This window comes from Bombus affinis, chromosome 5 (genome assembly GCF_024516045.1).
Source record: "Bombus affinis isolate iyBomAffi1 chromosome 5, iyBomAffi1.2, whole genome shotgun sequence".
In the NCBI taxonomy this organism is placed as follows: domain Eukaryota; kingdom Metazoa; phylum Arthropoda; class Insecta; order Hymenoptera; family Apidae; genus Bombus; species Bombus affinis.
In genome coordinates this window covers 9,136,387-9,158,325 of record NC_066348.1, presented here as the reverse complement: position 1 = coordinate 9,158,325, position 21,939 = coordinate 9,136,387, and the positions used below count along the sequence as shown (strand labels likewise).

At 31.4% G+C, this 21,939-nt stretch overlaps 3 protein-coding genes across 5 annotated transcripts in view; 2 read left to right on the top strand and 1 right to left on the bottom strand.

Annotated features, from left to right (window-relative positions):
* The first annotated feature begins 48 nt into the window (after positions 1-48).
* Positions 49-5,991, top strand: LOC126916113 (E3 ubiquitin-protein ligase Bre1). Of its 2 annotated transcripts, none has more exons than XM_050721522.1 (16): positions 49-222; positions 331-504; positions 927-1,113; positions 1,185-1,373; positions 1,445-1,566; positions 1,635-1,871; positions 1,946-2,071; positions 2,292-2,465; positions 2,548-2,805; positions 2,897-3,028; positions 3,119-3,387; positions 3,459-3,612; positions 3,689-3,802; positions 3,881-4,283; positions 4,357-4,451; positions 4,560-5,991. In XM_050721522.1, exons 2-16 carry the CDS (start codon positions 355-357, stop codon positions 4,839-4,841), a joined length of 2,892 nt encoding a protein of 963 aa, XP_050577479.1. In that variant the 5' UTR covers positions 49-222; positions 331-354; the 3' UTR covers positions 4,842-5,991. The 2 variants fall into 2 exon arrangements, with proteins under 2 accessions (XP_050577479.1, XP_050577480.1); XM_050721523.1 differs by having other exon boundaries at positions 50-222; positions 3,899-4,283.
* Positions 5,992-8,121: 2,130 nt separating this feature from the next.
* Positions 8,122-21,939, bottom strand: part of LOC126916111 (cholesterol transporter ABCA5-like) — a 35,392-nt gene continuing 21,574 nt past the window's right edge. The window contains exons 5-26 of one of the 2 annotated variants that reach the window (XM_050721514.1): positions 18,676-18,849; positions 18,410-18,591; positions 18,117-18,321; positions 17,946-18,021; positions 17,646-17,799; positions 17,307-17,493; positions 17,089-17,232; positions 16,853-17,003; positions 16,696-16,769; positions 16,164-16,628; positions 15,728-16,077; positions 15,242-15,648; positions 14,909-15,169; positions 14,562-14,829; positions 14,250-14,424; positions 13,827-14,163; positions 13,391-13,665; positions 13,164-13,310; positions 12,709-13,088; positions 12,410-12,617; positions 11,985-12,324; positions 8,122-11,914 (exon numbers count right to left, since the gene is read on the bottom strand). In XM_050721514.1, coding sequence (XP_050577471.1) covers positions 11,811-11,914; positions 11,985-12,324; positions 12,410-12,617; positions 12,709-13,088; positions 13,164-13,310; positions 13,391-13,665; positions 13,827-14,163; positions 14,250-14,424; positions 14,562-14,829; positions 14,909-15,169; positions 15,242-15,648; positions 15,728-16,077; positions 16,164-16,628; positions 16,696-16,769; positions 16,853-17,003; positions 17,089-17,232; positions 17,307-17,493; positions 17,646-17,799; positions 17,946-18,021; positions 18,117-18,321; positions 18,410-18,591; positions 18,676-18,849 — 5,064 coding nt within the window. In that variant the 3' untranslated portion in view covers positions 8,122-11,810. The remainder of the gene's footprint in view (positions 11,915-11,984; positions 12,325-12,409; positions 12,618-12,708; positions 13,089-13,163; positions 13,311-13,390; positions 13,666-13,826; positions 14,164-14,249; positions 14,425-14,561; positions 14,830-14,908; positions 15,170-15,241; positions 15,649-15,727; positions 16,078-16,163; positions 16,629-16,695; positions 16,770-16,852; positions 17,004-17,088; positions 17,233-17,306; positions 17,494-17,645; positions 17,800-17,945; positions 18,022-18,116; positions 18,322-18,409; positions 18,592-18,675; positions 18,850-21,939) is intronic. The other variant, XM_050721515.1, reaches the window with a different exon arrangement.
* On the top strand, positions 19,760-21,893 carry LOC126916125 (tubulin polyglutamylase complex subunit 2). The gene is made up of 2 exons (XM_050721548.1): positions 19,760-20,363; positions 21,043-21,893. Exons 1-2 carry the CDS (start codon positions 20,120-20,122, stop codon positions 21,645-21,647), a joined length of 849 nt encoding a protein of 282 aa, XP_050577505.1. The 5' UTR covers positions 19,760-20,119; the 3' UTR covers positions 21,648-21,893.

Sequence of the window (21,939 nt, the reverse complement as noted above, 5' to 3'; positions counted from 1 at the left end):
TTTGCCTTATTTTTTGATTTGCCGCGTATGCAACGCCGTGACACAATGGCGGCTTCCGTTATAAGCACGTACTTTTTGTCGATCGTTTTCATTAAAATGTAAAAAACTGTCGAAAGAATAATCTTTTCGGCAGGTTTTAGGTGTCTAAAATGACATAGCGATATCGAAATTGTAAGGTATTTGCGGAGAGGATTGCTGGATGTATTAATACGCGTTACCGAGGTACGGATTACTTTTGATCAATAACAAAATTATCAGAAACTTTGAATGAGAAATCAAATACAAAGTGTTTGCCTTGTTCATTTAAAAAATTGCTTTCACATTTTTCAGAAAGAGAAAAACGCTCGCGGCAAAATGTCAAAGAGACCTCCGGATAGTGGGGATTCGGGTTCCCAACCACCTATTAAAAAAGTTCAATTCGAACCGATTTTAATCGGGCCTATTTCAACCCTCGAAGAAATGGACATGAAAGTTTTACAGTTTCAAAATAAAAAATTGGCCCAGGTTAGTATTCAAATCATACTTTGACAAAGGTATTTATAAAACGTCAATAATCGAAAAAAATATTACCTATAAAATATAATCTTTTGATCTATTAATTTATTCATAATTAATAATACATTGTTTTTCCATAATTAATATTATATGGTATTTTATGATTGTCCGTTGTAAATGTAGATATTATTATGAAAAAATTTTCTTTAATGTAAAATGTTAATTTATTATATAAGCATATGATCTAGTTTTGCTATATTGTTAGTATTTATTGTATCTTATATTGAATCAATGGACACAGACAGTATATTATATTTAGACATGTTATGATATTTCAATATTCTATTGTTTGTTAGTTGAAATTGATCTTTTCTAGTTAGTTACTTTTTTCATATAGTCCTTTCACTATAAGATAGGAAATGATTTTGTAGAGACTAGAGCAGCGTCATAGAGTAGAGGCTGAATTAAGGCAACGAATTGAACAGTTGGAAAAACGACAAATGCAAGATGATGCAGTGCTTAATGTTGTCAATCGTTATTGGAATCAATTGAATGAAGATATACGTGTATTACTTCAGAGATTTGATGCTGAAACAGCTGATGAATCTGAAAATAAAAGTAAACAGCTATAATGAACTGATCTATTAAATGTTTAGACAAATGTTTTAATGACTTTTAATGAATTATAGATGAAAGTGAAGCTACAACATCATTTCTCATGCAGCTTTCTTCATGGGACAAAGAAGAGTTAGATGATAAATTAGCAAATCGTGTTCAAGTGTCCAAACGTGCAGTTTCAAAAGTAGTACAAGCATTTGACCGTCTTTCTCAAAGAAATGAAAAGATTACTCTTGCACTTAAAGGAGAATTTGATGGAGGTATTTAATTCTAATGTATGAAAAAGAAAATAATATATCAAATAAAAAATAACAATGTTATTATATTTCAGAAGAAGCACCCAATATTGATGAAGTTGTGCGTAGAGCAAATTCGGAGATACAAATGGAAAATAGGAACCTTCAAGCAATAAATATACAACTTCATGAAAAATATCACACTATTTCATTGAAGGTAAATTAAGCTTATTTATATTGATAAATTACATTTTATTGTGTATTAATAAGTATATCTTTTTATAGATGTCAGAATTGCAAGATACCATAACAGGGAAAGATACACTTGCCGCAGAGCTTCGTAACCAGGTAGATGATCTTCAGTACGAACTGAATAAAGTGAGAGCGCGTAATGATAAATTAGAACATCACCTTGGAGAAGCAATTGAGAAACTAAAAGCGTTTCAACAAATACACGGTACAGATGAAAAAGGAAGTAATAAACCCAATACTTTAGTTGCTTCAAGTGTGTCACAGACAAAGGTATAATATTCTGCTGTCTATTACTTTTTATTTAAAATTAATGTATATATTTAATTCTGTTTTGTATCATATAGCTTGAAGATTTACAAAGGGAATTGGAAGAAACCAGAGAGTTAGCTAATAACAGGTTACAAGAACTGGATAAACTACATCAACAGCATCGAGACGCATTGAAAGAAGTAGAAAAATTAAAAATGGATGTGAGTTCTTTGGTTTTTGTACACACGTTTATGGTGTCCAATATAGAATGTAAATTAATGTCTTGTGCAATAAATACCCATGTAGTACTTGCTTTCACTGATTTCTTGTGTTTTACTTCTTTATATTTGAATAAAGTACACGTAAGAAAAATTGAGTGGAAGCCTATTTGATATTATGATCAAATGTTGTTTTCACTTCGAAAATATCTTATATTTGCAGATACGACAACTTCCAGAATCGGTAATTGTTGAGACGACTGAATACAAATGTTTACAGTCGCAATTTTCTGTGTTATATAATGAATCAATGCAATTGAAAACACAATTAGATGATGCTCGTCAGCAACTGCAATCCAGTAAAAACGCTCACTTACGGCATATTGAAATGATGGAGGCAAGTGCATTTTATTTTATTTATTTTTCTTCTTCCATTATAAAATTATATAAAACTAATATTTATTTGTTAATATTTTTAGAGCGAAGAGTTGATGGCACAAAAAAAACTACGTGGAGAATGCATACAATTGGAAGATGTTTTGGCTCAATTACGAAAGGAATATGAAATGTTAAGAATTGAATTTGAACAAAATTTAGCTGCAAACGAGCAAACAGGACCGATAAATCGAGAAATGAGACATTTGATCACATCTTTGCAAAATCACAATCAACAGCTTAAAGGCGAGGTTCATCGTTATAAACGGAAGTACAAAGAAGCTTCATCAGAAATACCAAAAGTATGTATATCATTGATTTCAAATTATTTAAGGAAAATGTATTAACAAAAGAATGAAAGTATTTACAGTTGACATCCATGCTTTGTTGTAGCTGAAGAAAGAAATTGAGGAACTAACGACGAAGTTGGGCCAACAAACATCCCAGGAGAACAAAGAAGGGAATAATTCAGATGGCAGTGGAAAAGAAGAAGATGCATCGAATTCTCTTCCAGGTTCTACACAGGTAAAATAAATCCTTTAAAGGAATTTATATTTCCAAAGTGCATTATAAGAATAAGTTTCTGGGAGTTAGATAGCTTTTATGTTAATATAGATAAAGGAAGAGAGTGGAGTTTCAATAAAAAGAGAATCTGGAGAAGAAGAAGTAGAAACTATTGAAGTTGGAGAAGGAGAAGGAAACAAAGGTACTCCAGATTCTTTGACATTAACGTCTCCAACTCTAAAGAAAGAAAAAGATATTAAACGTGAAAAAGATATAAAGAAGGAAGCTGTCAAAACCGAACATCGCGATCCTGTTCATCGTGCCAAAGACACAAAAGTAGCGGAATCAGAACTTGTTAGAGATCTGAAAGCGCAACTAAAGTATGTCATATGTCATATACTATTTTAAATTAATCACTATCATAATTTACATTTGATCATTCTAATTACAGAAAGGCTGTGAATGAAATGAAAGAAATGAAATTATTATTAGATATGTACAAAGGTGTTGGAAAAGAACAAAGAGATAAAGTGCAATTAATGGCAGCTGAACGGAAAACGAGAGCGGAATTAGATGAATTACGCCAACAGATAAAGAAAATTCAGGTATTTGTGCAAGTAGACTTTTAATTGTAAATTTGTTATCTTTTTTAAAATTTTATGAATAAGTTCATTTTTTCAGGAAAGTAAGAGAGAAGAGCGTAAAAAGTTGGCAGATGAAGATGCACAAATAAAGATTAAGAAATTAGAAGAACAAGCATACACTCTTCAGCGTCAAGTTGCTTCTCAAAAGCAGGTAACTTTATATATTTGATAAATTCTATAAAATACGAATTTTATTTAAAACTGTTGAACTATCGGTAATGCTAAACAGAATTGTGTGTGGTTTCAGGAGGAGGAGGCTCTTTTGAACGAAATGGAGGTAACTGGGCAAGCTTTTGAAGACATGCAAGAACAGAATTCTAGGCTAATTCAACAGTTACGTGAAAAAGATGATGCAAATTTTAAACTTATGACAGAAAGAATTAAAAGTAATCAATTACATAAATTAGCTAGAGAGGAAAAAGATGTTTTAAAAGAACAAGTTTCTACATTAACAACTCAAGTCGAAGCTGCTAATGTCGTCGTTCGTAAATTAGAAGAGAAGGAGCGCCTTTTACAAAATTCCCTTGCTACTGTTGAAAAAGAATTGGCTTTGAGGCAACAGGCAATGGAAATGCATAAAAGAAAAGCTATCGAAAGTGCCCAGTCTGCAGCTGATTTAAAACTTCATCTTGGTAAGAAATTTATTTAATGATACTTGTAATTGTTTTATAAAAATATCTTTCATATACTTTAAATGTTATGTAGAAAAATATCATTCCCAAATGAAAGAAGCACAACAAGTTGTAGCTGAAAAAACTAGTTCTTTGGAGGCAGAAGCATATAAAACAAAAAGATTACAGGTAATATTAACGCCTCAAATAATATATTTTATATATTTCATAGGAAATGTTACAGGATGAAAATTATTTTATTCAAATTATTGCTAACGCTGTTATATCTCATTATAGGAAGAAATAGCTCAATTGAGACGTAAAGTTGAAAGAATGAAGAAAATAGAACTTGCTGAAACATTGGATGAAGTAATGGCTGAGGAGCTTCGAGAATATAAGGAAACACTTACTTGTCCTTCTTGTAAAGTTAAACGTAAAGATGCGGTTCTAACAAAATGTTTTCACGTATTTTGTTGGGATTGTTTACGTACACGATATGAGACTAGGCAACGAAAATGTCCAAAATGTAATTGCGCTTTTGGAGCTAATGATTATCATCGTTTATATTTATCCACATGAAGAAGAAAAGCTTAAATTATTAAGATTCATGTGTCTCTCAGCTGAATTGTGTAAATCTTTCTTACTCCTACGATGTGCACCTTTTCTTATATTTTTTATTTATTGTCGTGATCATTGGTAAATGAAAAATATAGTTGCACATTTCTTGTAAAAAAAGGAGGCTGAAAAACCAAATTCTGTAAAAAAATGCCTACTATTCAAATGTAATGTAAAAAATAATACTGCATTTTTAATCTATTTTGTGATAATTTCACTGAATAAGATATTATTTTCATAAATTTTATGTAAGATCAAATCTTACAAAATGTGTTTTGGTTTCTTTTGTTTTTCTTTCTTTTGGTAGTAACATAATGGATAAGATATTGGAATACTGAAATGTACGATAATTTTAGATATAAAATTTGGCGCTTGTATGAAATTTATTCATAAAGTTAGAAAATTTGAATAGAAGAGTAGATTCAATTTTATGAATGGTTCGAAATAGCAGGTATATTGTAATATATTATAAATAGATATTTAAAGTATCGTAATTTCATAAAGAAATGAAAACATTTGTTTGACAATTATTATTTTATAAAAAGTCCTTATTTAAAATACTAAAGGACATTTAGCTTTGTAAGAATCACTTGATAGTATCCTTTTCTCAAGAAATTGAAATATTAGTGAACTAGAGACATAATTTATTATGATAAAAATATATGTAAAAAGTAGAAAAAATGCTTAATTTAGAAATCTCTACTTATTCAATTGAAATGTTCTTTTAGATTTTGCCTAGTATAATATTATCTTTCTATTTTTGTTAATAAATATCTCAGTTCTATGAAGCAAATAAATATGAATATATTCCTATTATATATTACATATTACTATATAGATAAATGACGATTTGATAAAAAAGTAAGATTAAATGCATTACAAATGATGTAAAAATAGAATAATAATCGTCGTTCAATGATATAATTTACAATATTTTGTAAACAAAGACTAAAAGATATATATCAATAGCTTAAAGCATAAATAGAAGAGAAAATAGCTTTTAAATCAAATTTTTAATGATTTATAATAATTGATTGTATCATGTTTTTAAAAGAAATTAACAAATGTATCAAGTTATATACCTAGTAAAGGATGTTTCCTGACTTACATAGAAGTTTGTTGTTATCTTAATTTGATCTTAATTAAAATTTTCTTTCATGATACTAACATATAATTACCTTTTTTGTTAGAATATTGATAATAATACTAATAAATATCTAACAAAAATTTGTTAATGCACATTTTGATATTCATATACTTAATTATGAAATATATAACTGTGTTAACAATATTTGAAAACTTAAAAAAGCAATTTTATATTATGTATGTATATTTTCACAAATTTCTACAAACAAGGTTTTATTATATGTTGATATGGTAAAAGGAAAGTTATCATTTCATTTATATAAGATTATTACAATAAATTTTGTATCTATAGTAAATTGTATAACACTTCATCATCTTTTTAATGACATGCTTGTGAAGAAGCAACGAATTAATAAAGTCTCATTGATAATCCATGAACATTCTTTAACTATAAATGTAGAAATTATTTCAAACAAAACAGAACATTAAATGTGAAAATAAATTATTATAAATCAATTGTATACATATATTAGGGTTCAATATACACAGACACTGTCTTTTGCAAATCATTATCACAATCTTGAAAATTAAATTTCATAAAGAAGTTCAAGTTAGCTGCAATATTTGTCAAGATTATTGCACATGCAATAGTTCAATCAGAAATTTTTCAACTTTAGAAATGTCGAGAAACGTAGCATATTGAATTAAAGTTTTATGAGAAATTGAATTTAATCCTTACAATATTATTTTAGATTCGCATAAACGAACATTTTATTAAAATATGACACCCGATGAAAAAAACGAGCTACTTATAAATAACATTTTGTTTGCAATTTTGTAAACCGTCTTGTATACATATATTTATTGCAATATAACAATAATACAATAAATTCAATATTGTAAATTTATTTATCCGAAGCGAGGGACCTAACGTCCTTTTACAGAGTTAATTATTATCATTATCGTCGGCAATCATTAGTAAACAAATCATCTAAATACCTTATTAAAAGAGACTCGCTATTGTTAAAAGGTAATCGGAAATTTTTTGATACACTGCACTCATGAAATATATGACGAACACTTTTTATTATATGCAAGTTTTCTGTCCGACAAAAAGCATATAGTTATGTACGTGTACCTACGTATACGTGTATATATGTATGTAAAAACTTGTAATGTAAATATGAATGGAGGACAAATACATTTCGTATTAATTATTTCATAATAGAATTCGTGCTATCTATGGTAATAATAAAAAAATCTTCTTCAGCTAGTCTTCCCTGTGAAACGTAAGATATAATTAGTTTATACATAAAACCTTAAATAGAATCAGAGCCAATAATTAATTTAATCAAAAGCTACCGTTTTTTAAATTGTATAAAAAGATTATATAAATTTACCTCCCGTTTAACAAATTTTTTTTTGTAAAAATTAACTGCAAGGCGCTACAATAAACGGCACCAGTCGTTTGTCGAATTGTTCATGTTAGTACAATACTTATTTCATTTTTCTCCCCAGAATTCCTAGTGTTATTATAATCAAGTCGTTTGTATAAAAAATTCCTGGTTTATAAGCAAATAATTTCTAATAGTTTCACAAGATAGTAATAAATACATGAAATTTATTAGGTATAAACACGAAATTGTTTTAGGATGAAAAAAATATGCCACTGCCGAATGGGGAGAGACAAAAATGAAAAAAAAAAAAAAATAGAAAAATGAGAAGTAAACATAAACTCCGTGTAATCGTCACAATTCTACTTATCCAAATATTTATGCTCCGAAACAAGCAGTCGTATAAGTTTATACAGAATTTATCGATAATCGAAACATCTGCGATATTTTCGTTATTAACGTTCGCAATACGTTCTAACGTACGCTCTACGAAAAATAAAGATTTATTCAATGGAAATAGTACTTATCCTATTACTCTGCTAATTAGTACATAACAAACACTATTAATTAGATCGAATGTACATCGCTATAAGTTACTCTAAAATTATATACTAAACAACAGTATGGATCGATTTCGAGAAGCAAGAATCTTCTCAAGAATATTTCGTGTGTATTTTTCGGGCCTTCTTGTATTTTCTTCTTTTTTTCTTTATATCTGTTTTGTTTATAGTTTTAAAAAACATGAAACGCTTGAAGAAGGACACTTTGTAAATGTTTAACTGATCATCTTTTTATTTGTGAAAAAGCTTCCATTTAACCAATCGATTACATTTACTTTACACAACAAATATTGTAGTTTCGCAAAGTCAACCGTTCATCGACAGGGTGTATTCGACGTGTAGTTTTCTTCTCTTTTTTTTCTTTTACTCATGATAATAGCATTATTTTTTTTCTTTAATAATTGTACCTATATATGAGTCTCTTTCTCTCTTAATGTCTTGTGTGTGAGTGCATCTATTAAAAAGCGCGAAATCCTTATCCGATGACCGGTCGCGCGCGTGAGTGCATGAGTGCGTGCATGCATGTATGATTGTGTATGTAAATACACTGGTGTGTAAAAGATTTCAGCCGGAATAAGAAAATTTCTAACATTATATTCAAAAGGTGATGTCTAAAAGAATTTGAAATAATATTGTAATATATATGTTAAATAATATTTTAAATAATACACAAACACTGTTATATAATTGTATAATATTACTTAAAATTTCTTAAAATACCGCTTTTGAGATATAAAGTGAAAGATCTATCTGGCCGGACGCTTTTGCACGCCACTGTATGTATGTATGTGTTGCAAGAGTTTTTCCTTCTTTTGTTTCTACTCTTTCGTTGAAACGAAAGTCGGTCGAACAATGGCCTACGTGTAGTGTCTCGATGCGAATATATGTATATATTATCTCTAAAAAATCAGATGTAACCGATGACGATCGATTTCATGTTTGATTTACAAGCATCAAGTTCGACTATGCTTGTGATTGTTTGCGATGTCTCTCTATATACATTTCATTAGCTATGCTGCAAATAAATGTAAAGACGAGAAATCTTTAAATGGCAACGATAAAAGTTACTCGGGACGAGTAAAGTTCAAGAAGAACTTCAAATTAATTTAATGATATAAGATATTATTATAATATCAATATCTTATAAATGAATTTAAGTGTTTGCACTAAAAGCAAATTATGAATTCTACATTTTTATATTAATTCTTCGATTTAATTCTCGATAATAATTGATAATAACTGATTTCTATATTTGAAAGAAACTTCGAAATCTAGTTTTAATAATGATATCACCTATTTGTAACAATAAAATTGTTCTTATAGAGAAATTTGAAGTCTTTTTATTTTAAATTAGAAGTATTTTTATTTTATGTTTTATTTATGATTAAATCGAATAATTCGCGAATTAGTCTAATAAAATTTGAGATAATCTAAGGATCAATGGTCACATTCTCATTGCAAACTCTTTAATTACATAAATATAAATATATATCATTAATATATATATATATATACATATATAATTTATTATATGTATATATACATATATATCGATCGATGTGAAAAGCTCGACAAATATGAACGAGTCGTAACAGGAAAAGCCAAAAAGTGGCGATTAATATGAGCAGAGAAGATATAATGTAGATACGGCTACAGACAAAAAGAAATAAAAATCGCTTAGCGTGAATGCAAGTTATGTTCTATTTCTTAATGTAGCAACAGTACTTGTGTTTAGGAATGTTTTATAATATTCCCGTATCTCGTAATCGTGATATACTTAAAACATAATCGGTGTTGTTAAAAAACGGCATACATATATGTATATATAATGTTTTATATAAATATATAAATATACGTGTATTTATATATTTATATATATATAATGTTCATAAAATTATCTGCAGTTTTTCCTTTCATTCAAGTTAATTCCATAATTGACTAAATTGTATATTGATGTAGTATTAGCTAGAACAAGAATTGTGCGTACACAATCTCTTATAAATGCGCGTACGCCCAACGCACGTTTCCTCTTCATTTTACATTTCCTATAGATGTAAGAATCCTTCTTACACTGAATTTTATTTACAAAAATCAATACCCTCTTACACAATGAAATTTTTATTTTTCGTCTACCTATGCACTATAATCTACAAAATATTTCATTCAGTCCTCCAAACGGTATTCATACTGTTCCTTCCGTTCAATATTTTAAAGTTTTTTTTTAATCACGGAAGATCGAGTGTACGCACATAGATATCTAAAAAAATTTGTTCTCTGATGGGACATCTTGAGAGCACATATTTTTTTTCTAACATTTCAACTAATTTTTTTTTTAAGCTTTTCTTTTTTACCTTTCAAATGAATTATTCTTGACACGTACCAGGCTCTCTTGATTATGCTTGAAAACTGATCATATAAAACAAGATATCTAGCCCTTTTTAGTTCTACTTATGAAATTCACTTCTAACAAGAGTTTAATTTAATGTAGCTTTACATAATGCAATAAAAAATTCTTGTTTTTTTAGGTTTTGCTCTTTTCTCAGTATCAACTCGTTTTGTTCAGACTATCTCATTTATTCAATATTTGCATTTGCAGTAAAATAAAGTATTTTTTGAAAAACTAAAACCATTGAGAAATGAACAATTAAATTATAACGCTGAACAGAAAATGATATAAAGAGATATTTATAAATAATTTTATAATAATGAAATTTTTTTAACAGAAATTGTTAAATCATTCATGGACTATTAAAAATTTCCTATAATGTACTTTACTGAATTTAAGTTGTTCCATTATATTTCGATTGCTTCTGCCACAGAAGTTTCATATTAAATTATTATCGTCACATTCTACCGAGGCAAGATTAACAACCTATCATCTCTTTTCCTCGTTATTCAAAAGGCTTCGGTAAAAACCATAAACGAGCTGGAGAAGTATTTATAAATACGTACTACGCACTACTTTATACGCTCAAATTAAATCGCCCGATTGTATATTACGTAGCTTTTCTCGCTATAATAGCACCCTTTCTGAACAACGGTGCCATTCCTTTTAACAGTGCCCGAAATAATTGCGAGCAATCATAAATATCATTAAAATGAATATACAGGTGTTTTCTTCCTACGTTTATCAATGTAAATAGGTAATTCATTGAATTCACTCCATTTAAAAAGAATTTAATATTGATCCTTGGATCCTTGTTCTCTTCCCTGTTAATATTTAATATTATATTTATAATAATGATAATAACGTTCCAATTCCACAGCAATATTAATTGTGAGACCTATTCGTAATATTCGTAGGAATCGAATAATAGACTATATTACAATATAATTTCAAAATTATGAATATTACAGTTTAAATAGTATTAGTACTGCTTTTTTTGCTGACAATCGAATAAATCGTCCTCAGTTTCCCACTATTTACAGCTCAATTAATTTTACACATATGTCCATTTATCTCACGACATTACCTTCAGGAAGTCACTGTTTAATTCTGACGAACGTAACAATACGATACACCGGCACAAAAAAAATATGTAATTCTTTTTTTTTAGCAATTAGGTCGATCGATGTATACCGTAAAAATACGTTTTCTTTCATTCACAGAATCGTTGAAGATCAAAATATGGTTTATATGGTAATCTTCAGAGTCAGCACATCCAAAGATAATATAAGGTCCTTTTATGTAATTATTAGAATACTCTTGATATTTTAGAATGCAGAAATCGTCTCTGTCATTGTGATTTTCAATAGTATGTGGGAACACTAAAGAACAAATCACTTCTTCCAATAAGAATAACATTTTTTACACTTTTTGCACAACTTGAGCAGTTCCATGAGTATTTCACTATACAACACATGGGAATAAATACACTCATTTGTATGAGTCATCATTCTCCTGAGTTAGATTCATCATAGTGGGAAAATTTAAGGAAAACTTGTTCCAAAGTGGTTTGACTGAAGCTATACTCTTCGATATCCAGCTCGAGCTTGGCTAATAATAAAAGTTCCAATTAATTTAACTATGTAATGTATGATAATTGAATCGTTTCTTCAATGTTTACCTTTCTCCAACTGCGTAAAACACTCGGCCAGCGAGGTAACTGCATGTTGGGGAACAGCAAAAACTAATCTGTCGGCAAAACTTTCTTCGAGAGTTGCATCTGGAAAAAGACTGGAAACAAATTCTTTCAGAATCGTAATCCTATCACCGGACGGTGTCGTTGGTGTACAATCACCGCCTAAAAGTTTCATTTCGAGGGTATAGCCTGCACCATATAAATTCTTCAGATGTTGAGTAGAACCAATACATCTTAACTCTCCTTTTACCATTATACCCACTCTAGAACAAAGAGCATCAGCTTCCTCCATTGAATGAGTGGTAAGAATTGCTCCTCTACCACCCTATTAAAAAAAATTTATCAATAATGAAATAACCTTCAAGAATCGTGTGTTATAGGAAATGACAAGTTTCAGTAGAGGAACAAACCTGGAAACTAGCAAGGATTGTATCCCATAAAAATCTCTTTGACCTAGGATCCATTCCTGCACTAGGTTCGTCCATTAGAACAACTTTCGGACCTCCGATCATTGCCATGGCAAAACTAAGTTTTCTTCTAGTTCCACCCGAACACTCATGAGCTTGTTTATCGGCGTGTTCATGAATTTGCAAACCGGTGAGGTATAAATCTACGATTCTGTAATATGGAACTTTGTTCTTGTTTGTAATCTTTTACTAAATATTTATTTAAGAATTGTACGGATATTCAAATGGGTCGAATTAATTACCTGCCAATATCACTCCATGGTACACCACGAATCGCGGCGTAAGATTCTAAATGTTCCCTAACGGTAATATTCTTCCATTGAGCATCATGTTGAGGACAGTACCCCATTTGTTTGAAAGCTTCTGTCATACTTGAATTAATATTATGACCACCGATCTGTACTCTGCCTCGAGTGGCCGCTTCTTCAGCTATGATAATCTTCATTGTCGTCGTTTTTCCAGCACCATTGTGGCCCAGCAAACCAAACACTTCTCCTGGCTCAACCGCTAACGAAAGATTTCTTACAGCAACTTTTCGTTGTATTTGGCTAGCTTCTTCATCTTGTTTCGAACAGCAACTACATGAACCTGTATCCTGCTGTCGATACTCCTTTCTCAAGTTCTAATAAATATTTAACTTTAGTTGTATAATATGAATACATTATAATAATGAAAATAATGTATAATAAAACAATACCTGTACTAGAACTACAGGTGGCTCTTGAACGGCAGATGAAGTAATGAGATTAAAAACTTTTTGTTTTTCTGCTTTAACGTCTGCATCTTCATGTTCTCCAATGTCAGAGTTCTCCATTATTTCTTCACCAATCGAACCGCCATTGCGCTAGAAATGACAAGAAATATTTTTTAATGGAACAGTTTTATATTTCAATTTTCAACCCATTGTATCAATTATACACTAACCAGGAAATACTTCAATACATCACTAACATTGCCACCACTCTTTTTAATGTCCAATAGTAAAAGCACGAAGAACCACACCGGACAATGCAGAAGCACGCCAAAGGCCATTAGAATGATCTCCGTGGTTAAATAATCAGACATAGTCAGATGATGGCAAGCAGCGTTGATAGAGCACATTAGATGTACTCTTTCTACGTAATACACTGCAGCATATGGTACGTACAATGTGTTCAGTAGAGAAAAAATTACGTGTAAAACAAACGCTGCTGTTCCACCTAAGAAGATTTTTAATTAATCCGTGGTAATAAATTGTGATATTTAAACAAATGTATTTCATTATTTTCATATTCATTTATACATAAAAGTCTTAATAAAAATTGGGAGCGATATCTAAACAATTTAGTCTTTGAAGTGTTAAATTGAATGTATAACTTACTAAGACCCAGCATGTCAAGAATTGTGACTAGTATAAACGGTATAAGTCCAATGAAAGTTGCAATATTGGGCAAAATGCTTTGAGCGGAATCCATCTTGTCAAAGATGTAACTCAAACACGTAGAGAATAGAATGGATGATGGGCAATAAAGCATGAAAAGACCGGCTAGAGTGATGAGTGCTGGTACTTCTTGAAGCGAAGGCACGTCAAAGAGAAATATGATGCCAAGAATACATAAACAGATGAAAGACATCAGGCCGACAAGTACAATAAAGTACGTCAGAAAGTACATCGAAAATGACAGACCATTCACACGAAGCTGATTCTTCGCTTTTATCTGAAAATAAGAGATACCATAAGGAATATTGCTTTTAAATAGCAAACATTTATTTAAAAAATGTCATTAATAAAAACAAGATTTACTTCACGATCATAGACCACGTCCACAACTAAAGTTATTGGCAACAATACAAAATTCATTCCAATAAACAGTGCGGTACTCGCTGTGCCAATATTGAATCCCTGTGGCTGAGAAGTTTGTTGGAAAGGATGTGTCTTAACTTCAATCGGTTTTAAATTGTTTTCATTTGAGAGTAATCTAATTGGAATAAAATAAATGAATTTTATACGTGGTTATTTAAATCTATGATTTAATTTTTAATTAAATTAAATTATTAATAACTAATTTTAATTTATTTAATTAAATTTAAATTATTGATAAATTATTGACTATACCTGTAATAAGTGTTTGATAACAAGTTTATTAAAATTGGTAGGGAATGTTGCATGGTATCATTATATGCGACAGTCAAATTGATCCTGGACAGACTATATTCATTGATATTGAAAGCAGACATATGCGGTGCGATTTTTAACAAATTTGCAAAATTCCCGTAATACTCTTCAATGTACTTCACATCTTGATTTATTCCATCGATTAAATTTGTGATATCATGATCGGTATTATTCGCGTACAAAAGTTTAGTCTCATTTCCATAAGTATCTGTAAAAGAAAAAACGGTGGACTAAAGTAGACACTAAATTTTCTAAATTCATAAAGATGTAATTATTTTAAAACATACCAGTATTCAATGTAAGAGATTGCATTTTGATTTCAACTGTTTCAATGCTATTTAAATGGAGGCCAACGACTACTAGAAGAAGAGGCGCGAAGATAGTGAAGTACAATAACTGAATGTTCCTGAAGAGTCTAAGTATCCTTAGGCGAAGCATAGCGTACAAGGTTTGGAGGAAATTAGGCCGAACTTTTATGGGGTCTAGTCCAAGGCCAAGAACAGGAGGATTTCTATCACTATGGACGCCATCCGGCAAATCTCCTGCCTCTATAGTAAAATAAAATAAAATTTATAAATAATGAACTTTATAACAGTTTTCAAATATTGAATTGAATGTACCTTTCGCTTGACCATCATTCTGAACAGTGACACCTTCGTTCTGCAAACTCTGATAAGAAGTACTCTTAGATTGCAACGATAAAGATCTGCTTAATGCACGATTGCGCACCATCTTTTTTGATAAATTATCCATTGTGTATTCAGGACCTTCATCCTTTTCTAAATGCAGAAATACTTCTTCTAAAGTGGTCATTGATACTCCATAGCTGCTAATACCTAATCTACTCGATCGGGTTTTAATTTCGTGCTCTATAGCTGAGAAAAGTGGTGCGAAGTTTTCTACTGAATTATGAGGTAAAATAAAGCTCAGTTCACGCCCATGACGTCTTGCTTTTTCTGCTTTTGAGACATGACACGTTACTAATCTGGTAATGGCGTGTTCTCTTGCATTTCCTTCAAGTACTAACCTGTTATATATTCATAAATATACTTTTATTAAACATGCTTTATCACTGCTTTTCGTTATTTAAGAAATAACCAACGTACGTTAAGTGATATCCAATACCAAATTTATTTTTTAAGAACAAAGAACTGCCACAGCATCTCAGCTTTCCTTTACTAATAACTGCTTTCCTATCTGCTAATATATCCGCCTCATCCATAAAATGAGTAGTCAATAGAATCACTTTTCCATGACGTCTAGATTGTAAGAAAGACCACATCTGTCTCCTAGAGTAGGGATCAACCCCAGCTGTAGGTTCATCGAGGATAATAATCTTCGGATCACCGATAATGGCGATACCTACAGACAATTTCCTTTTTTGTCCTCCACTCAAGTATTTCGCAAAAGTATTTGCTTTCTCAGTTAAATCGATGTCTTTTAAAGTTTTCTTCACCTAAAAGTAATCATACACGACGATCTTTTTTATTCATAACCTGTGTAAAAAATTTTATACGACTTGTTCACTATACATTACATTACCTCATGTTCAATCATCGATTTTGGGATACCACGTACAGCAGCGAAAAATTCAAGGTGTTCGCGAGGTGTGAGAAGATCAAAAAGGATATCATGTTGTGGACAGACGCCAGTCATGCTTCTAATCATCTGCATATCATTGGAATCTCGAACATCATAACCAAATATCAAGGCAGTGCCAGCAGTAGGTGCGGTCAGGCCAGTTAAAATATTGAAGAGACTTGTTTTTCCAGCTCCGTTGTGTCCAAGTATCGCCGTGATTTGTCCCTCGTAAATCGTTAAATTGATGCCATTTACGGCTTTAATTTCTGGCTTACGACATTTTTGGTAGGACTTGTAAAGATCGACTATTCTAATCGCTTCACGACCCTTCATCTCGCGCACCACAGGTTCAACGTCACGATTAGTCTCTTCACCAGGAATAAAAGAATTTGATTCACCATTCGATGATGGTACCTGCAAATACGACTGTGAATATACATTTTTCTATTTTCTTTCATATTCATCGCTTTAAATTATTGTTAATGATACTCACCCGTGGAGCTTTTCTTTGACACCAAAACTCAGGCGTGAAGCAAAACCAAGGAGTTCTCTTCGTCCCGTATTCACCTAAATTAAATATATAATATTTGATTATTCACTATTTGTCAATAATATAATGAGTATGATAACACGTATTTTAAGAAGCGTACTTGGAATGACGCAGTCAAAATAATAAGCTAAGCAAGCATAGAGAATTATGTCTAAAGTCATCATAATAAGACTTCCCCCAAATGGTATACCAGGACCTGACCAAAGATTGTCAAAGTTAACTCCTTCTCCTTGTAGATCTAATACAAGAGCCTAGGAAAAGATACACATCGTTTTTATTTATAGAATTGCCCATTCTTCATTGTTCTAGTATATTATTGTACACTGTAATACAAACCTTATCCATAGCCAAAGCAACGCCTGTTGGACTAAGAAGAGAGACTAACCAAAACGGAACTGAACTGGAGTCATTCACAAAGACTTGGATAAAATACATCAAACTCATTATCGTGACTGCAAAATTGCCTAGTACACCGGCAGTCTGATAAGAAAATAGTTGTAAATAATTTAATAAAGAACGCATTAAGAGTAGAATAGCGTCAATGAAATACTTACTCGTGACGTGTCGAAGAAAGGTGTTATCATAAAAGCGAACATGATTATGGAGAAACTGTAGAGCACTACTAAAAGGAATATCGGTAAAAAGTGTGTGTGTTGAAACATTTGTAATGTGAAAAGTAGTATTACTGCGACGGCAGAGAGTAATAAGACAAAAACGCTGTAGATAATGAACCATGATAACCTGTAATGAAAATTTTTTCATTTTTCGAAATCTAAACTTTGTTCTTCTAATATATTGTTTTTGTGCGACGTAATTCATACATCATTTAGTATATGTTAATATTTGAAGTGAAGCACAAGCTATTCGTTGATTTTCAAATAAGATTTACCTACCAGAAAATCGAATCCTTTAGGCCCATTATCTTCATTCCTTCCTTGATCTTTTTCTCCTTTTCGCCGACTATTAGGATCAGAAGATAAGTGACGAATTGTGAAAGAGAGAGGACCATAAAAAGAGGTATAACAACTCTCAAGGCCAGCATCCAGTCTAAATAAAAAATATCCTTAGAAATGTAGCCATAAAAGATACATTAATTATTAACTTAATTCCCAAATCATATGTCTCGATCTTATAGATAAGAATTTAATATACTAGTTAGGGATCACCCATAATTAAATATTCTATATTTTTACTTGCGGTGAAAGCTTCTTTAGGGAACATTTCTAGCTTAACATCCGGTACAGTTACATCTGTATTCCCTGTGTCTAGCTACAAATTGTCAATATACAGAATCAATAGATGCATATAACAAAATTTTCATTATTATATTACAAGATTATTAACATAAGTAGCACAAAACATACTCTTATCTTTGTGATATCCATTATCATTTGTAATGCTAGGAAACCTGAGTGCAAATAGTTATTCGCAGGACATGATCCACCAGTCTCCATCGACAATACACCTCCCAGCCAATGGCTCGTATCCTTTCGGCAAGTAACTGGGGCGGAATACAATTCAGTTGGCGAAGGTGGATTCGTATATGAGGGGTTAGTTCTTATCTCGTACCTAGTACAAATTGCGACATAACGGTTAAACGTCTTCGATTTTTGTTTTTTTTAGCTGATTACTTCTATTAAGTGTTTTTAAATATTACGAGAGACGCTGAGATATGGGTTGAGAATCCTCGAAGATTACTGCTAAAGGTACGCTATATGGGTCTCTCCAATACGCTGCTTGCAGATCATCCTTTGTATCGAACACCATGAAATTTAAGGGAAGTTTGCCAGGGTAATCCCACATTGATGCCCACAGGGCATTCATTGAATTTAAAAAAGTCTGAAACAAGGATAATATTGTAAAGACGGTTACATGTTTGTAGTGTATGGCAGATTATAATGTCTTAATGACGGGAACATGTACCAAAGTTTCTGTTGAGTTTGGAACAACGGCTATTGTGTTGTTCCTGTAGCCATTGAACGTCTCGAATATACCACCCTCCTGCCTCTGCGTCGTCATTGCGGGATAGTTTGGATTCGGTGGCAAAACTTTTACCACTATCAATACACCTAAGGTGCAAAGGGGGAGGAAAATCTCCTGCAAATAATAATAAAAAAATCATTAAAAACCACATCAAGATTTCTACACCTTGCTCCATTATCTGCTTTTAATTCAGAAATCATATCGGGCTAAAAATTTATTTATCTGAAAGAACAAATTTTATAAGAAATTGAATTTTATGATATTTCAGAAACGTGTTCAGGGAAACTGTATCAAATGATTTATGATGATGAGTTGTCCAATGTAAAAGGGACTACAAGGACTGCAAAGGAGAAAAATTAGCTACACGAAAAAAGAAGGAAAAGAAATAATATGAGTTTTCAGAAAATAATATGAAAGAAATAGATAAACATTTTTAATACTAGACATCGATAAGTTTTTAACTGAACCCTCAGTCACCATCAACAGCTGCCTATGGTTAATAATGCATACGTTAAAAATCGTACACGACGATTTCGATTGAATAGGGTTGGCAAGGTAGTACACACGATAGCTTCTGGAAAGTACCTCCCTCCGTGCGTGCATAATAATTATTCTACATGCACCCTCTTCTCCTACACCTGTCGTGCAACGTAAACCTGCGCAAGCGTTCGATACAACCCCTCGTCGGTCCGTTTGAATACGGGAAAGGTGGATATGCTGATTCGCTTTCGTATTCCGTCACCATGACGATCAACAACGGACCAGGCTAGTTCGATTCATCAGCACGATTATTCTGGATTTACAGTTTTACGGCCATTCATAAACGATTTTGGATTTTCCTTCTATATCACAAATTCTTGTTCGCCAAACAATTAATTTAATAAGAAAACAAGAAATACCGGCGCATGGCAATAAAGTAAAATAGATTGGAGAAGTTATTCTAGAACAATTGGATTGGTTCTAATTTCCGGATTTTTTAAGTTAAAATTGCCTTTATTGCAGGCACGTTTGATAATTCTTCCATAAATAATTAATTATCATTTCATTGGAAATATTTTTGGTTTAAAAATTTTAAAATTGTTTCCTTTCTGGAAGAAATAATACAGTATTGAGAATTTCGGAAAGTTCTTCTTTCTGATAAAAGATAATCAATTTTAGTAAAATTTAACTCGTACCTTTTTTGAATATTCGTAAATATATTTTACATAATTTTAGATATATCCTGAACTTTATGGAAATTAAAAATTTCCGTCATTTAAAGAAACACGGTACTCTAGATTATTAAATATCAACGTAATCCAATTGGATAATATTCCTTTAAAATTATTTTTCATCGCTTGGAATTTCTTAGTGGACAAATTAAAAAATACATATACATAATTAGATGTCGTTCTTCGTTGATATCGTAACGGAGGATTCCTTTTACGAGAATCTCACGTTGGGTGTAGTGAAGATTCTCGAGAGTTTCCCATACGTAAAAAATGTACGAGTCGACCGTAGAAACGGATGTGAGACTATGGCCATTACCAACTGGGAGCAACGTCATTGTGTTACACTCCCGGAGAACATTAGAAACTTCTACGCTGCAATCGACGGTTTCCTGCTTCAGTGGAACCTCGAGATAGCAGGTAAGGCTCTCCTAAAATTATCCACGCATTTTCATGATGCTCTTTATTGACTTTCATTCGCAACTATTCCTTCTGATCCTGTACATTATTAGTGGTTACGTGACATTGTCATTTTCACTGTTTTAATATATATATATATATTCTTGCATCTATAGTTTCTTGCTATGTAGCTATGATTTCTCGGATCTTATCTTCTATTTACTCCATTTCTCCTCAAAACAATTATGCTTACATAATTCTGTGTTGTTTCAACGAAAATTATCCTTTTTTCACTTTTCTTTTTCAGAAAATTGTTTTTTTTTTTCTTGCTAGAAATAAAGATTTCGATTGTTTTAAAAGAATGAGTAGCTATTAATTCTGGATAGATTAAAAATATTCAGCCTTATTATTCAGAATGAATATCAAATACATAATGATTAATAATTCATGGTTGAAATAATTGATAGGCAGTTTGAGGGGCTACAGATGTTAATTACTTTCATCACCGAAGTCATACAATCGAAAGCAATTATTTAATAGTGTATTTACATATTCATATCTATGGATATTTTCAGATATTATAATAGATCATATACATAAAAATGCAATTAAATTAGAGATCCTACATTGAATGAAAACAACTACATGGTTATTAATTATTATTCTCAAATTATTCCCACGATATACTTTCTTTACACAGGTGAAGAATTTCCTGTAGGACGTATGGAAATTGGCACGCTTTCCTCTCTAAAGCGCTACGCAAACAATCCCAAAGATCATCAAACAGATTCCACCAAGCAAGAACTCGACACTGACACTCATAAGCCAGATAATGAAGTTACTTCCAATAGCATGACTGACCTTGAAAATCCAAATTCAATTAATTTGCAAGGAAATGACCATAGTTGCAAGATGTTTGAAATCGCAAGATGCTTCCCAGAGAGCGGAATGGCCAAAGTTTATTTATTATACCGCATGAAACATGAAGAAGAATCACCAACAATCTGGTTGCATCGAGAAGACACTAATAGATGGTATCATTTGGCAAATGATTTCACTGTGTATTTCCGTATGATGCTGGTCCATTTGGGTTTACCATTGTGGCAGTCTTGCGTGTCTGGTTTGTCTCTGCCTCCATGGGTCGAGCAAGTCTACTTTCTCATAGGTCCTCATCTACTTCCTTCCGCTGTTGAGCCCACGGAGACCATTTCTACTACCATATGGAATAACGGGCCCATAAATGTTATCGATCCAGCAATTTTTAAAGGGAAGGAAGGAAAGCAGAAGAGCTCCAAGAAAAAGTAATTTTTATGATCTTTTGGTGTTATTTGGTAGTAGTTATTGGAATCTTTATAGCTAAATGGAGTTCCCAAGTAGATAAAATTGATATTCAAGTTTAGTGGAATCTCTTTTAATGAAAGATCTTGTTGCACTTTGCAAATGAAACCTTTCATAATCATATTTGTATTGCTATGATAGAATAGAAGCCTGCTATATAATTATATAAAGAAATAAATATTGGTAGTAGAAGACTAATACAACTCTATTGAATTTCAGTGTTTAATGTATTTTACTCGTAGTACGATTCGAGTAATAA

Bases quoted from the DNA above. Each gene is read 5' to 3' on its own strand.
- LOC126916113 (XM_050721522.1), top strand. From the start codon at position 355: ATGTCAAAGAGACCTCCGGATAGTGGGGATTCGGGTTCCCAACCACCT. The intron at 1,114-1,184 runs GTAAACAGCTAT...AATGAATTATAG, and splicing joins TGATGAATCTGAAAATAAAA to ATGAAAGTGAAGCTACAACA. The intron at 1,567-1,634 runs GTAAATTAAGCT...ATCTTTTTATAG, and splicing joins ATCACACTATTTCATTGAAG to ATGTCAGAATTGCAAGATAC.
- LOC126916125 (XM_050721548.1), top strand. From the start codon at position 20,120: ATGTCGTTCTTCGTTGATATCGTAACGGAGGATTCCTTTTACGAGAAT. The intron at 20,364-21,042 runs GTAAGGCTCTCC...TTCTTTACACAG, and splicing joins GTGGAACCTCGAGATAGCAG to GTGAAGAATTTCCTGTAGGA.